The sequence below is a fragment of the Botryllus schlosseri genome, chromosome 4, assembly GCF_051294905.1.
Source record: "Botryllus schlosseri isolate E-star chromosome 4, Bs_hap1, whole genome shotgun sequence".
Taxonomy (NCBI): Eukaryota; Metazoa; Chordata; class Ascidiacea; order Stolidobranchia; family Styelidae; genus Botryllus; species Botryllus schlosseri.
In genome coordinates this window covers 5,532,679-5,549,084 of record NC_137239.1, presented here as the reverse complement: position 1 = coordinate 5,549,084, position 16,406 = coordinate 5,532,679, and the positions used below count along the sequence as shown (strand labels likewise).

At 41.0% G+C, this 16,406-nt stretch overlaps 1 protein-coding gene and 1 long non-coding RNA gene across 2 annotated transcripts in view; both read right to left on the bottom strand.

Annotated features, from left to right (window-relative positions):
* The window catches only part of LOC145436912 (adhesion G-protein coupled receptor G7-like), an 83,530-nt gene extending 67,193 nt beyond the window's left edge, over positions 1–16,337 (bottom strand). Inside the window, exons 1-3 of the mRNA XM_080314101.1 lie at positions 16,201–16,337; positions 13,811–13,924; positions 13,652–13,747 (exon numbers count right to left, since the gene is read on the bottom strand). Of these exons, the coding sequence (XP_080170227.1) occupies positions 13,652–13,747; positions 13,811–13,924; positions 16,201–16,333 (343 nt within the window). The 5' untranslated portion in view covers positions 16,334–16,337. The remainder of the gene's footprint in view (positions 1–13,651; positions 13,748–13,810; positions 13,925–16,200) is intronic.
* LOC145437930 (uncharacterized) overlaps positions 318–16,406 on the bottom strand; it is a 367,629-nt gene continuing 351,540 nt past the window's right edge. Inside the window, exons 6-7 of the long non-coding RNA XR_013914787.1 lie at positions 646–684; positions 318–366 (exon numbers count right to left, since the gene is read on the bottom strand). This is a non-coding gene — a long non-coding RNA (uncharacterized LOC145437930). The remainder of the gene's footprint in view (positions 367–645; positions 685–16,406) is intronic.

The window sequence follows — 16,406 nt, the reverse complement described above, 5'->3', positions numbered from 1 at the left end:
AAATTTCTGGCGACATCTTCAAATGGTGAAATAGCAATAATGATTGACTGATATATAAGTTAAGTACGTACCTGTATATTACTACAGATGTTTTAGAATATTATCATATAGTATGAAGAAGCTGTCGTTGCTGTATTTGCCCTGTATTGGTTGTTGTACTTATTGCGGGTCTACATCGTAGATTTCAGGCGCGGTAAGTTATATTTGCAAACATGAAATTGTAAAGGAAAATAAATTATAAATATAAACACTCACGTCTGCATGGTGCCGTATTATTATTGTGGATGCTGATGAATCCGAAATCGCATTTGCACAGTAGATCATCGAGGTCACATGTGGAATTATTCGGGCAATCGGGATCGCAAACTGGAAAATCCGATATTTTCATAGACAGTACATGGAAAGAATTCTTGGCGGCACTATTCGCACAGTTGATCATTTCCAGACAAGACTTAAAATTGAGAATTACATTTCAATGGTAACTGGGTATGATCCAAATATCACAACACTGAATTCTTAGGCTAGGATCCATGAAATTGCTATGGATTTTTCGGAATCAGGTAAATCCACTTCGCCAACCTACCTAAATTCGAATCCATATAAAATTTTAATTAAGACACATAACAGAGGCCTACATGAACGAACCTGGTGGAGCGGTGGTCGGATCGATAATCGTTGTGCTTTCTGAAAGGGAAAATGTTCGTTGGATTTGCAAGATGGGTGAAAATCAAACTAAATGTTCATCAAACAATATTGCTAACGTATCATAATGGCCAATAAGTGAAACTATTATTGATTCGTTTTATATTCGAGGAATATGATGATGAATCTTTGTGCTTAATTTGAATACCAAAACCTCATTTTGATCATCCTTTCTCATAATATTCAATGCTCGGATCACGCAAGTAAAAACACCGTTGCTTACTGTTCCTTGTCTATTACACTGTACGACACTATCACTGTAAAAGCTGAAAAAGAAATTATAGGAACGCTATGAGGTGTGGTCAACTCAAAGTCAATATACTCGGTAATTATAACTCTGTTACAACGTTATGGCGTAATAAGGGGTACTCCCAAGCTGTGCTGTTAATGGAATGATAACCATACCGAAAAAGTAAATGAGAATCAGGCAAATAAAGTATTAGTATTGATGAGGTGGTCACCTATTAGCACTTCTGGGATTTCGTAAATACTTTCGAGTCACAAGTCATATCGAGTCATTACACAGTTAGACTCTAGTCATGTCAAGTCATAGTCATAGTCATATCAGGGTGACTAGATGCAATTCGAGTCGCTCAATTTTTGGAGCTGACTCGAGTAATTAAGTTAATTCACTCAACTGCTGGAGGATTCGTATCGATGCCGTGTTCTCCTCTCAGCAGTGTTGGGATCAAGTCACTACCTCAATTCAAAAGTCACGTAGACACATAGTCTATTTTAAATCGAGTCAAGTCAAGTCAAGTTACCTAAATTTTTAAACGTAAGACCTTGATAGCTTTCACACCCTATTTAACGTCCACTTGTATGGATATAACTTTATTAGTTACACGAGCTTTATGATGAAGGAGCAGAGCTCCGAAAGCTCGTATAACTAATAAAGTTATCTTCATACAAGTGGACGATAAATAGGGTGTTAAAGCTATCAAGGTCTTACGTTTATATATATCGTCTGCTATCGGCGCAACAAAGTAATAATTTTTTAAAGTGAGTCGAGTCAATTAAGTCATACAATTTCTGAAGGTGACTCGAGTCAAGTGGAACAAGTCAAGTTGAGTCAATTCACGAGTAAAGTCACAAAGTGATGTCGACTTTTCGAAGTACCTGGCATAATTCAAGGGATATTTTTTGCTAGATGATATATGCAGATCAAGCCATTGTAAATTCTGGATCGAGTACTAACATACAGGTTATAGTGGCTTGGTTTGCCAATAATTCTGTATTTCTAATGTTGAAACCTAATTAAACTTCCTCTCTCTATTTCCTCAAAATTTTGTCAGCACCAACCTTTTGTTTGCGCAGTCGTTTCAGTAACCATTGTAGAATCTGTATAACAATACAGAATGTTGTATATACATGAATGTAAAACGATTTATGGCAACGATGATGATCACATTTAATTGATTATAAATTTCCGTCGTGGATAATCAAGTTTATTATTGGCTGGCGAGTGGTGTATATGACGGAGTGAGACACTATGCGAGGAACTAAGGAAATCCAAGTAGCTCATAATCTGGAATATTCATTATGTAATAAAGAAAAGCGATACGGCTATTATACAACATTGGGAAACCAACAAAATAAATTAAATTTAGAAATGTGGGAGAGTTGTTGGATACTCTTGTTCGCCCATTTTTTGCATATCCAGACTGGATTGTACTACATGTTAAAAAGACATAAAATCAGTTTCTCGATATTCTATGCATATTCGATTTTGAAGTAGTCTATTTATGTGTCTATAGAGTGAGACTGCTCTGTTTACGGCCGCTTTGTTATCTGTTCTCCATTTCCTTATTTGTGTCTGTCTTTCATTTCGCCTGAGGATAAATAGTCAGCCACTTAAAAATTTGGAAAAGACTGGCCTTCAGTATGTTATTCTAAGAATCTATCTTATTTGTATTCTATTTCCTCTAAGTCAGCACGCACCTGTCGGCTCCTGAGAGGTTTCTGTAAACGCTGTTGTCTCTGCAAAACACAAGAGAATATTGTATAATGAATATGATGAAATGTAAGAGACAGAATAATCAATCTATCCGATCATGGATATGCTGACAGTTAAAGGTAACTAGTCTGTCGACTGAAAAAAATATAGGAAAATAGGAAATAGGACGATGCCAGAGTTTTATTTTTTGACTACAACTGGGCAACAATTTTGAATTTGAAAAATTCGTTGACTTCGATTTTGCGCTTGATTTATGCTAATTTTGGCGTGAAACCGGCAAGCGAAGGATTCATTTTCGCAGCACAAGACCAATCACTTCTTACAAAATACTATTGCAAAAGAATTCTGAAGCAAAACACGGACGGCAAATGCAGAATGTGCCACAACCAAAATGAAACTGTAGCACATCTCATGTCTGGCTGTGGTGCACTTGCAGCTACCGAATACACATGGAGACACAATAGGATTTGTCACTACATTCATCTTGATTTATGCAAACATTTAAACAATACCACTTCGACACAAAATTGGTACGATTACAGCCCAGCACCAGTGACAGAAAACGACCCCAAGTAAAAATTATGTGGGATGTACCAGTTATAACTGACCGCGAAATCAGAAGCAACCACCCGGATATGATCATCAAACTAAAAAAGAAAAGAGAATGCTAATTCATATAACTGACTGTCCCAGCTGATCACAATATACAACAAAAAGAATCAGAAAAGCAATCCAAATACGCAGACCTCAAAATGGAATGTGAGAAAATGTGGAGATGCAAAATAAACATTGCACCGATAGTTATTGGCGCTACAGGGGTCGTAAGCAAAAAACTGATGAGACATATCCAACAGATTCCGGGTAACATTCGATTCGACATGATCCACAAGATCAGGTTATCGGGTACTATGCATATTATTCGGAGGGCCTGAATGCACCACTGAACTAAAATCAAACTAGTGAATTACAGCATAATTTCTGTAATTTCGATTCTTCATTTTCAATCATCTCTACCTCTGCTCTCTAACCCTTGTCAATTCTTCACCTACTGCAATTCTGTGATCAGACTTGTCCATGTATTGCATAGGAATAACAATTTGACTGCATTACTGAAATTTTCAAAATTTACTCCCATCTCGCCATTTTTCTTTGGGTGCAGGTTGCTCCCCGGATTATGTGTGTATTTACCAGTTTCTTACTGTGAATAAGGAATATAGTAATTTTGTCGATGTTAACTGATATTTGCACAAGCTAGATCACCTTTGCACCAAACTTGATCTAAAATTGAATTATAATTGAAGGGGGTCTATGACGGTCCAAAGGGGGTCCATGACGGTCCAAAAGGGGTCCACGAAGATAAATAGGTTGAGAACCACTGATTCAGGACGACTGTATTTCGATCTAGGATTTGTATTAGGAGCTTCGACGAGGACGGACGTGCAGCAATCAAGGAGATTAGCATCCTCGCGAACACAAAGGAGAGATCAGTCTGGGAGACTTCGTTTCAGGTGTAGTCGTTCTAATTTTGTATTATATTCTTGCTTGTATACTGTATAGTAATATTATAGTAGATAGGGAGCCCTAATGTCAGGTAAAAACGGGGCACATAAGCGCTCCGCTGAAGAGGACCTCTCTGGGCCTGCTTCTAAAGAGGCTGCATCTAGTAACTCGGTCGATGGAAATCAGTCGGTCATAGTGACAGGTGTGACTAAACAGATTCGCTCTTATAATCCTATTCTTGTCAACAAAAGTCTTCATCAAGTACTAGGTGGTGCATGTAAGGAGGTCAGGATTCTTCCATCCGGAGATTTGAGCGTATTATGTAACAACTACGACCAGGTGACAAGACTATTAGCTTGTAATAACCTTGGTACTGCGGCGAAACCAATAGAAGTCAAAACTGAATTATACAAGACGAAAACCCCAGAAGTGCGCGCTGTCATAACTGATGTACCTCTAGACATAACCGATAACGACATTCAAGAGGAACTTTCTAACCAAAACGTTGTGTTTGTACGTCGGTTTTCCTATAAATCCAATGGTGATACGGTACCGAGCCGATCCGTTTTGATTTGTTTCGCGTCAACAATCATTCCTACCGTAGTAAAAATCGGTTTCATGCTCTTTCGGACCAGGACGTACAACCACCGGGACGAAGTTAGCCATCAAATTCTAGCCATCAAAAATAAATATCAGAACTACTGTGTAGAATACCGCAGGTATCGGATGCATCACCAGGATCAAGTTTCCGGCCATGCCGCGGGGCAGCCATCGGCCACATACGATGTTTAGACGTAGGTTACGGTGAAATACTCATTAAATTGCCTTCAAATCAATAAAGCGTACAAATACTCGACTGATTTTATCGCATCACGTCATTTGTGAAACAACTAATAAAGAATATAAGCTCGACTAGCACCTCAACACTGTTAACTCAGTGCCAGTAAAACTGCACTCAAGCCACTGCAGAAACTACAGCATAAAGTACTCCGAATCATAGCTAGGGCCCCAAAGGGGCCTGGCTGCCCGTCCAATAAATCGCTGCTAAAGAGATTCGGCGTCCTAAACATAGAAGATGCGGAAACTAGAAATCGCCAAGTTTATGTATCAGTTTCACTGCGGTCGTTGCCCCGAATATTTCAACGACTTCTTTACCTCTGAATCAAAAGCGCACAAGTAGGCTACAACACACGCGCGTCCACGTCGTCCAAATATCATATGATCGACCGGAAAGATCATCGCTCCATCAAATATGCTGGACCTGATGTGTGGAACAGCATCCCGCCGGCCATCCGACAGTCGACGAGCATGTCCACATTCAAGTCGAAATACAAGCAATTACTACTAAATAAATACAGTCCATCCTCAAGATTGCCGGACCACGACTGACCTATCGATCTCGCTTCCCATGACATGCCGCCCTATTTCTTGTCGATTTCTTTTTCTATACTATATTCTTTACTTTCATTCAGTGTTCATGCCTCCTCTTTACTACGCCTAGGCCAAGGTGGGTGTCTGATTCCATTGACAAATCCAAGTCGCTTCGACATCTTCCTGTCTATTCATTGTATCGCATTTTTTGTGGTGTATTGAACTGATAAAATTGCTAATAAACCAATGATGATGATGATGAACTCAACACAGCTATCTCGCGAATGACTATCTCCATCATGAAAATTTCACAGCTGCAAGGTATCGCTCTGCTGCAAACGAAATTTCGCAAAATGTAGTTTTAGCACACAAAATCTGGATTTGACAAAACAAATATTGCTCCGACACGCTAAACGCCGTACCTCAATGTCTCTACTAAACTATATGATACGCTAAACTAAAGAGTCACCATAAACTTAGAATGCGGGCAAATCTGACACCACACAGATTGTCAACTATCTCCAAGCGGCGCATTCAAATTTATCACGAAAAATATTCGACACCAATTTTCAGCGATATCCAAGTGGCGCAAGGTGTCCAACGGACCCGATACGCTGGACTGCACAGTCATAAAAATGCAAATTTATTCATGAAAAATATTCGAAATTTTTCAAACTATACCGTGTGTCAAGGAATGGTTTTCAAATACCTATAGCTTACAGTTACGCCTAGCAGCACACCAATTTTCAGCGATATCCAAGTGGCGCAAGGTGTCCAACGGACCCGATACGCTGGACTGCACAGTCATGAAAATTCAAATTTATTCACGAAAAATATTCGCAATTTTTCAAACTATAACCTGTGTCAAGGAATGGTTTTCAAATACCTATAGCTTACAGTTACGCCTAGCAGCACACCAATTTTCAGCGATATCCAAGTGGCGCAAGGTGTCCAACGTACCCGATACGCTGGACTGCACAGTCATGAAAATTCAAATTTATTCACGAAAAATATTCGAAATTTGCCAAACTATAACCTGCGTTAAGGGATGGCTTTCAAATATCTATAGCTTACAGTTACGCCTAACAACACACCAATTTTCAGCGATATCCAAGTGGCGCAAGGTGTCCAACGGACCCGATACGCTGGACTGCACAGTCATAAAAATGCAAATTTATTCATGAAAAATATTCGAAATTTGTCAAACTATACCGTGTGTCAAGGAATGGTTTTCAAACATCTATAGCTTACAGTTACGCCTAGCAGCACACCAATTTTCAGCGATATCCAAGTGGCGCAAGGTGTCCAACGGACCCGATACGCTGGACTGCACAGTCATAAAAATTCAAATTTATTCATGAAAAATATTCGAAATTTTTCAAACTATACCGTGTGTCAAGGAATGGTTTTCAAATACCTATAGCTTACAGTTACGCCTAGCAGCACACCAATTTTCAGCGATATCCAAGTGGCGCAAGGTGTCCAACGGACCCGATACGCTGGACTGCACAGTCATGAAAATTCAAATTTATTCACGAAAAATATTCGCAATTTTTCAAACTATAACCTGTGTCAAGGAATGGTTTTCAAATACCTATAGCTTACAGTTACGCCTAGCAGCACACCAATTTTCAGCGATATCCAAGTGGCGCAAGGTGTCCAACGTACCCGATACGCTGGACTGCACAGTCATGAAAATTCAAATTTATTCACGAAAAATATTCGAAATTTGCCAAACTATAACCTGCGTTAAGGGATGGCTTTCAAATATCTATAGCTTACAGTTACGCCTAACAACACACCAATTTTCAGCGATATCCAAGTGGCGCAAGGTGTCCAACGGACCCGATACGCTGGACTGCACAGTCATAAAAATGCAAATTTTTATTCATGAAAAATATTCGAAATTTGTCAAACTATACCGTGTGTCAAGGAATGGTTTTCAAACATCTATAGCTTACAGTTACGCCTAGCAGCACACCAATTTTCAGCGATATCCAAGTGGCGCAAGGTGTCCAACGGACCCGATACGCTGGACTGCACAGTCATAAAAATTCAAATTTATTCACGGCTGCAGTAGAAAACACATCACCCATGAACCTGACACAACGTAACATCGGCATGGACCTCACATAACGTGACTTTAACCATCAAAATTCGACAAGTTGAAAATCTTGCAATGGAACTGCCGCGGAATTTATCGAAAATTGAACGAGCTGAAAAAATATATTTTTGACATGCATGAGAAACCAGATCTGATTGCGCTACAGGAGATCCATCTTGTCACTAAATATTCTCCGAAAATTCACGGATGGACCCTATTAAGAAAAGACCGAAACATACACGGCGGGGGCATATGCTTTTTTATTAGAAACGGTATGTCGTACGTTGAATTACCAATAGAACAGGTAAGCCCAATAGAGGCACAGGCACTGAACATCCAAGGTCTGACAATCATGAACGTCTATATCCCTCCGAATAGAAACATCTCTCGTTCGCTGATGCATAGATGCTTTACCTACCTCGGTCCCAAATTTATATTGACCGGGGATTTCAATGCCCACCATCCCCTCTGGGAAAGCAACTCTATGAACACGTGTGGAAGACATCTCCATTACTTCATCGATATGAACGATATGGTCGTGTTGATAACGACGTCGCCAACTAGAATAGACCTATCTCTCCCGAACCCGGGTCGCACCTCATTATTGGATCTAGTCTTGACCTCAAAATGCCTGGCAACGAAAGTAACGACAATAGTCACGGAAAATCTTTTTGGCAGCGACCATTACGTGGTATTGAGTCATCTTGATCACGCAATCAGCCATGCAGACGATTTCCGCAGGTCCTGGTCGCTGAAGAAAGCAAATTGGGACAACTTCAGTCGGATGTGTGAGCAATGTTGGTCTCCGAAAGAGAAGAGTCCCCGACTTCGATCGAAGAACTTTCGCGACACATAAATGTTGCAGCCAGCGTTAGCATCCCACTGACCAAACCGTTCAGAAAACCAAGCGTCCCCTGGTGGAACTCGGAGTGCTCTAAAGCAGTCAGGCTAAAACGGGCAGCGTTCCTTAAAATGAAGCGTACATTTGATATGCACGACGTTGTCAACTTTAAACGTCGCCGCGCCGCCACTAGAAAGACCATTCAAATCGCCAAGAGAAACTATTGGCAGTCTTTTTGCAGCTCGCTCGATCGAACCGCAAGTGTATCAAAGATCTGGCACGTTATTCGAGCGATGTCAGGAAATCGGACTTGGAACAGCATCAACTCGCTTAAATGCGGCCGTGACGAAGCTACCGACAGGAAACAAATAGCTAATGAGCTTGCTAGTCACTTCGCCTCAGTTTGTGGAAATCGACATCTGGAAGAGTCTATCAAGACCAGGCGAGCAACGTTCGAATCTGAGAATCTACCACCGATTCTACAAGAAACTACCCACAGCAATGAATTTAATTCTCCTTTCACAATGGAGGAACTAATGAGGGTTGTGCGTCAGCGTAAGGGTGCTGCACCCGGAAGTGATAAAATCTGTCACGCAATGATAAAGCATCTTCCTAAACCGTGCATGCGTATACTTTTGCAAGCTAGTGGTCCCGATATTAAAAAAGGGAAAAATACCGACCGAAGCAGCCTCGTATAGACCTATCTCACTCACAAGCGATCTGTGTAAAATTATGGAACGCCTGATCTGAACCGTTTATGGTGGTGACTTGAATCAAACAACCTTATCCACCCTGCTCAGTGCGGCTTTCGACCCCGCAGGTCGACCAGAGACTGTATCATCTCTTTACATGACGAACTTTATGAGGCCGTTTCGAACAGGAGATATACCCTAGCGGTATTTCTAGACTTGGAAAAAGCCTATGACAGAGTATGGCAGGGAGCAATAGTTTATAAACTCCATAGTCTTGGTATTCGCGGTAGTGCGTTACGTTGGTTGAACTCCTTCCTTAAACATCGTTCATTTCAAGTTAAGATTTTAGATCAGTTGTTTGACACTTTCCATACGCAAAATGGCACACCGCAAGGAAGTATTTTAAGCCCAATTTTGTTTGCAATTATGACGAATGACTTACCCGTAGAGGTCACTTGTCATATCAACCTATACGCAGATGACAAATGCATTTATGATTCAAATTTGAATGTGATGGACCTCCAGCAAAATATCCAGTACTCCTTGAATAAGGTTGCTGATTGGTGTAAAAAGTGGGGATTGAAAATAAACGTGAGCAAATCGGCTGCAATGCTATTCACGAGACGGCGCAAGCCGGCAAAATTTGAGCTAATCCTCGATGGGTCGCGGATCCTTTTCGAAAGGGGATTTCGGTATCTTGGTATCTTGTTTGATTCCCGACTTACCTACCGGCAACACTCTCGCCAAGTCGCTCGAAAATGTAGCAAGCGCCTGAATATTCTACGATATCTGCGAGGCACATCCTGGGGTGCGTCCACTTCATGCATGATATTACTCTATAGAGCTATTATTCGCTCCATAATGGAATATGGATTCGAGGCATATTTTATAGCACCGAAGTATGTCAGTCAAACCTTACAGAAGATACAAAACTCTGCTCTAAGGCTCTGTAGTGGGGCGATGATGAGTACTCCAGCGATCGCGCTACAGACTTTCTGTAACGCATTACCGATACATCTTCGACACTTGCAAGCATGCGCCGCATACCGGTGCACAGTGTTATGCCAACCCAGACACCATTGCTTATCGGTAACACAACACTCATGGCACGAAATTTTTTCAGACTCGGAAAATTTCAAGACATTCAACATGATATCTAATATAGACCCGCTCAGAAACATCAAAATCACCCGAAATGAACCTGCTTCTATACCACCATGGATTCCTTTGCAAATCTCAGTAGACCTAAGTCTCGGCTCTAGGACCTTGAGCATCGAACACCCCGAAGCGATCAAAATTGAGTGCGAGGAATATATATCTACCCGCTACAGTCATCTTTTGGCCATATACACTGACGGTTCTAAAACTGACCAGGGGTGCGGTGCCAGCTACTACATTCCAACACAGTGTTTCTTTTAATTTATCCTTGAGCAGCTTACAAAGTGTGTATTCTGCGGAGCTTATTGCCATCAAGGAAAGCCTGTTGTGGGCATGCAGTAACTGTCCATCAAACTCAAATATTGCTATTTTTACAGACAGTCAAAGTGCGGCCAAAGCAATCGAACGAAGACTCAACGATGACAACATGGTGATCGGAGACATCATACAATGTGTTTCTCGCCTCTCGTCAAGCGGCAGTCACACAACAATTATCTGGATCCCGGATCACAAAGGAATAGTACACAACGAAGTGGCGGATAGGCTTGCAAAAGGTGCAGCGAACATCGTCAACGATGGGATGGATGAGATTTCGCTCACGCTTAGCGAATGCAAATCCATGATTTCGGACTTCTGTCGCACAAAATGGCATAACGAGATACGAGATCCGGAATCGAGCTACAGATATGTTCGCCTGGTGAATTCGATCGGTAGTACCTCCCAGCTACATGAACTGACGCAGCGTGAAAACTCCATCCTGATTCGTCTTCAAACAGGACACTGTCAACTAAATGCACACCTGCACCGAATAGGCCAACATGACAGTGGCCTCTGTGAACGATGCCATGTGCCCGAAACGTTAGAACACTTCTTGTTTACATGCACGCGGTACCGATCCCAAAGAACTTACCTACTCGTTACATGTAATCTACAACCACTTCCTACGGACCCTCATATACTACTGAGCAATCCTTTAATGATACACCCGTTAATTGATTATGTGCTATTGACCGGAAGGGGTTTATCAACCCTCCACCCAGGCCTGGCGCACAAAGCCCTAGCTGCTGAGCGCCATAATACCCCATACCCACCCACCAACGCGGCTTGCGGCCCTCAACGATGCAAATAATGCACTTTAATTTGCAGAAGGTGAACCTATATGTGGTCGTCAAATCGCGATAGGAGATGGTGTTTCTCAGAGCGCGCGATGAAATCTCCGTTTCTAGCGATGAGGTCGAATTTGTACATCTAATAAGGATCGTTAGTTTGCTGAGATCAGCATCAGTACGCTGTGCGAAATACATAGTAGTGATCAATTTTATCGGACTGTACAATCGGTCGGCAAGGTTGCGCTGATAACGAAATTGCAGACATGCCGCAAACCTTCAATAATTACAATTACAGGGTGCGCTAGTCATACCTAAATACCCAGATTCGGCAATGACAACGAGCACAATTTGTTCAGACGCGGGCATAAGTTTTAATCAAAGATACATAAACACTAACAATAGTACACTCAGAGATTGTTACTGTTTGGCGAAAGTGATTCTGCAGACGGTAGTAGGCCGGCATGCGGGGGCGCTAAATCATACCACCGCCGATAGTACCAATGAGACATCGATGACCCATTTCGCATACAAATGATTCTCGCAAATTTTCAGTACGCAGCATCGATAATACGAATTAGTGAATTGGCATTTCAAAAGGACTGGACTTCTAGTTTATGAGAAACTCACTGGTTACGCACCTAGGGTTTTAATACCGACAACGCGCTGATTATTCAGCCCGGAACCTACGGCACACGCAAGTCCCGATCAGCCAGTCGAATTTGATCGTGAAATGGTGCGATTTTAATTATCCAGGTGTTATTGCTGCAAGAGCATTTTGGCTGCACATGCCGCAACCTTCTCAATAGAAATTCCGATGGTTTGAAATTCGATCCGCGACATAGTTGTGCCCGATAGAGTCCGTCCAGCAATGAAGTTTATTGGAACTTAGAAGATTACCGCTCAAAATAATCGAATAAATTCATAATTTCCGCCACCGAGAATCTCTTGTTGCATCAATATTTGACAACATAATTCAACGCCGTGCACTGCACAATGCACAGTGTTAATAACATATCAAACACTGATAAGTGTCTTCGAGGGAATACGAGTGTGTAAAGCAGCCAAGAATTAGTAGCCAAGAGATGATAGCAAACGAGGAAGCACGCATCTAATCAGTAATTCCTCAACTTGCGTATGGCACAATGGAGTTCCGATCTGACATCGCGACAATTCTTTGCAATTGAATATACGCACTTAGCACAGGAATGACTTTTAATTCGCAGGCATACACAAACACACTGTCCTATTTCGCGGTCCAATTGAAAAGGCTATCACGAAACTAACTCAAGAATTATTTTGTAAACGAATATGTGTGCAAATACAATTTAATTGAGATAAGTATAACGTGAATTCGCTCGTCCGGTAGAGAGAGCTGGTGTTTCTCAGAGCACGCGTGTCGAAATCGACGTCGTAAACGAGGTCGCGTCGATTGTATGATTTGATTACTAATCACGGATTACAATTTATTTGGCCGTTAATCAGTAGTTTAAGCTGCGTATACAATTAGTCGCGCGCGTATCAGTTTATCGCGTAAAATCACAGACTCGCTAATTGACAGCACAGACGGCGGGCGTTTGAGCATTTTGTATGGGGTGGCCGCAACCCCACAATTATTCCACCCCGTAGCTCGGCGCCTATGACTGCAATAAAAATTGGCTATAATATATAGCCAGAGACGCAACACTAAGGAAATACACGGAGAGAATAGAGTCGGTCCTTTTGCCGATAAAGAATCGGTTGCTCGTCTAAATTGTTGGCAAAGCGACGGAAGATATTGATGTTATGGGATTATGATATCATTTGATGCTCCAGTTCATAAATTAGGCGACGGTTATAAAGTAAGTATGTAGGCATACTTCAGCATTGTGTCATATAATGTGAACCGAGTTGTCGATAGGTATCGTCAACGTACATTAATATATCAATTCACTGACATGTAGGTTAGAATTAGCAATATGACGATACGTGACGTCATGAGGTTCACGTTCGCGTTAACACGAACCAGAACCGTTCAGAGGTTCACACCATCCCTAATTTGTATAATATTTTGAATGTATTTTGAATATCGTGGTATAATTCCTAATTTTGTAATTAAAGTACGTTACGATGTATTTATTCGATTTATCATATCCACGCTGGCAGCGTTAGTCTGAGGCAAGGAATATCATCGTTAATAAGACAATACAATTTCACCTGTACAGGCTACTGGTGACTCACCGACACAGCCTGTTCCGTTGAAATCATATCCTGGTCGGCATTCACATTTTTCAACTGGATCATAGCAAATTGCGTTTTCATCGCAAACAGGACATACTAAACACCAATAGAATGCAGTCGGATGAATATTATAGGTAATGTTTTTTTTCTTCATATTACCTAGTGTACAGACTCCTCCTTGAAGCTCGTAGCTGTTATCCACGTCGCAAACACACGACTCGTTTTTTAGGCATGTTTGTCCGGCCCCAACACAAGTTTCATTACAGAAGGGCTCTTAATGAGAATGATTGAAATTTTTTAGCAGCACAAATTATGATACACAACAAGAAGAGTTAACCATGCGCGTGTGGGTAAATTTTCACGCCCGTAATAGAAATCTGTGAAGTAGCTTATTTCAAATCTCGCCGTCGCATCTAAATTTATTTGAAATGATCGGGAAGCAAGTTGCACATTGGGCTAAGTGACACCGGCACCTCACCGATGTTTGCTGGCTCTGGTCAGCGCTCAGCCAAGTTTCTATGGGCTGTTGATTTATCTAGGCTTGTCGTCACTGACTTCACTGTGTATGCAGTCTCGTACGAAAAGCCCAGATTGATCGAAGTAAAGTCGAGCTTCGGTAATCAGCAGCAAAAGACACTGACGAGGATGCATGCAAGCGAGAGAGATAGATGAAGAATGGATGCGTCACTGGAAGTCGTATAGTACCAATCCAAAGACCAATGAACATTACAACATTCATTATCATGCCGCAAATAACTTGGTTAGGCGATAATCGCCAAAATTGTTCAATAAAACAAACAAACAATTGAAATTACCAGATCGATGTTTTCTACCAATCGTATTCGTCTGTATATGTTATGCCAAAACATATATAGTTTATTCTTTTATCAATTCATGATGCCACCAGTACGAATTCAAAACAATTTTCATGTCCAATCAAACTACCGGCTTGGCCGACGAAAGTAACAAAAATGAATGACCAAATTAAACAGGGGCATCGAGACACAATGAGTAATATCATATGCTTTTAACGAAAAGAGTGTGCATTCACACCCATAAGGTGATAGACAAAAACAGAAACCAACTCGGAATTATATCGTGGTAGCAAATTTTACTTGTCTATATGCATATCTTTTCATTAGTCCCTATATGTGCCGCAGTCTCATTTGGATGAAAATGTCGTGTTTGAGGTACACCGCGGTGTAGGTCTGAGGTAGGTTATGGTTTGGTGTACTACTGGAATAGAGGGTAATACGAAGTGTGAATGTGCACATGTTTGTAAAAAAAAATCGACGAAGAGACGTGTTATGCGAATATACGTATCCAGTAGCAACCGTTCAACTTTATGTGTCAAGGCGAGCAACGAATTGCGCATAGGCCTACTGCAGGACGTTCTGGCATCCGGATAAAGTTACACACTTATACACTTTTTTCTGTACTAAAATTTGCGCCTGGTTTACAATAATTGGATGAAGAGGACGAACACGTATTGTACTTACCGCATTAGATTCTGAAGTGTAAAAATGGCCAAATTCAGGAGGATAATGACCGCAATTAACCCTAGATCATTAAGACTTGACCCGTTACACGAATGGCAAGGTGGGGTCAATTTGACCCCACTAGTTAATATGCATTTTCCCCTAATAATTTCACTATGTACCTGTCTGATAACCTCCTGCAGGACGTTATAACGATGAATATTCCTTTTCGAGCCCTACTGTCTACCCATCTCAAAGTTCCCTCTGAGACGTAACACCATTACACGAATGGCGAGATGGGGTCAAACTGACCCCATCAAACCTGAAAGCTTGTCGTCATGCCTCGCTGACTCCACATGACATAAACAATGCGAAAGAGCCATAAACAGTTAGAATCGATCCGATTACAATGAGGAGAAAAATACTTAGTCTGCCTACTATATTTTCAAATTCTGACCCATGCTCAATCAATAGCTCATAGCGGCGAGGTATCAGCGATAATCAGCTAATGCTTTATTCCGACTGATAGTGTATATAACAATTTAGGATTACATGACTGGCAAGAACAATCCGACCGCACAAGAAAATATAGCTAACATATTTCTTCACCTACAGTCAAATTGACCCCAATCTTATTGAACCAGGGTTAAGTCGATACATGAACTTTGCAATTTCTAAATTTCTGATTCGTCGTTCTTGGGCTACGTTCCCCATGTTTATTACTACATGTAGGCTAAGATAGGTGTTTCATTGGTATAATTTACCAAGTCGATTTGCTCTACTTCCACTTCTTCAATTTTTTCTTAAATTTCTGGTGACATTTCCAAATGGTGAAATAGCAATAATGATTGACTGATACATAAGTTGAGTACGTACATGTACGATTGTACGTGCATTACTACATATGTTTTATAATATTAATATATAGTATGGTGAGACTATCGCTGCTGTTTTTGCGCTGTATTGGTTGTGGTATTTATTGTGGGTCTATATCGCAGATTTCACGCGCGTCAAGTTATATTTGCAAACATGAATTGTAAAGGAAAATAAACTATAAATAAAAACACTCACGTCTGCATGGTGCCGTATTGTTATTGTGGATGCTGATGAATCCGAAATCGCATTTACACAGTTGATCATCGAGGTCACATATGGAATTATCTGGGCAATCGGGATCGCAAACTGGAAAATCCGATGATTTCATAGTCAGTACATGGAAATAAATCTTTTAAGCACTATTCGCAGAGTTGTCCATTTCCAGGCAAGATTTAAAATTG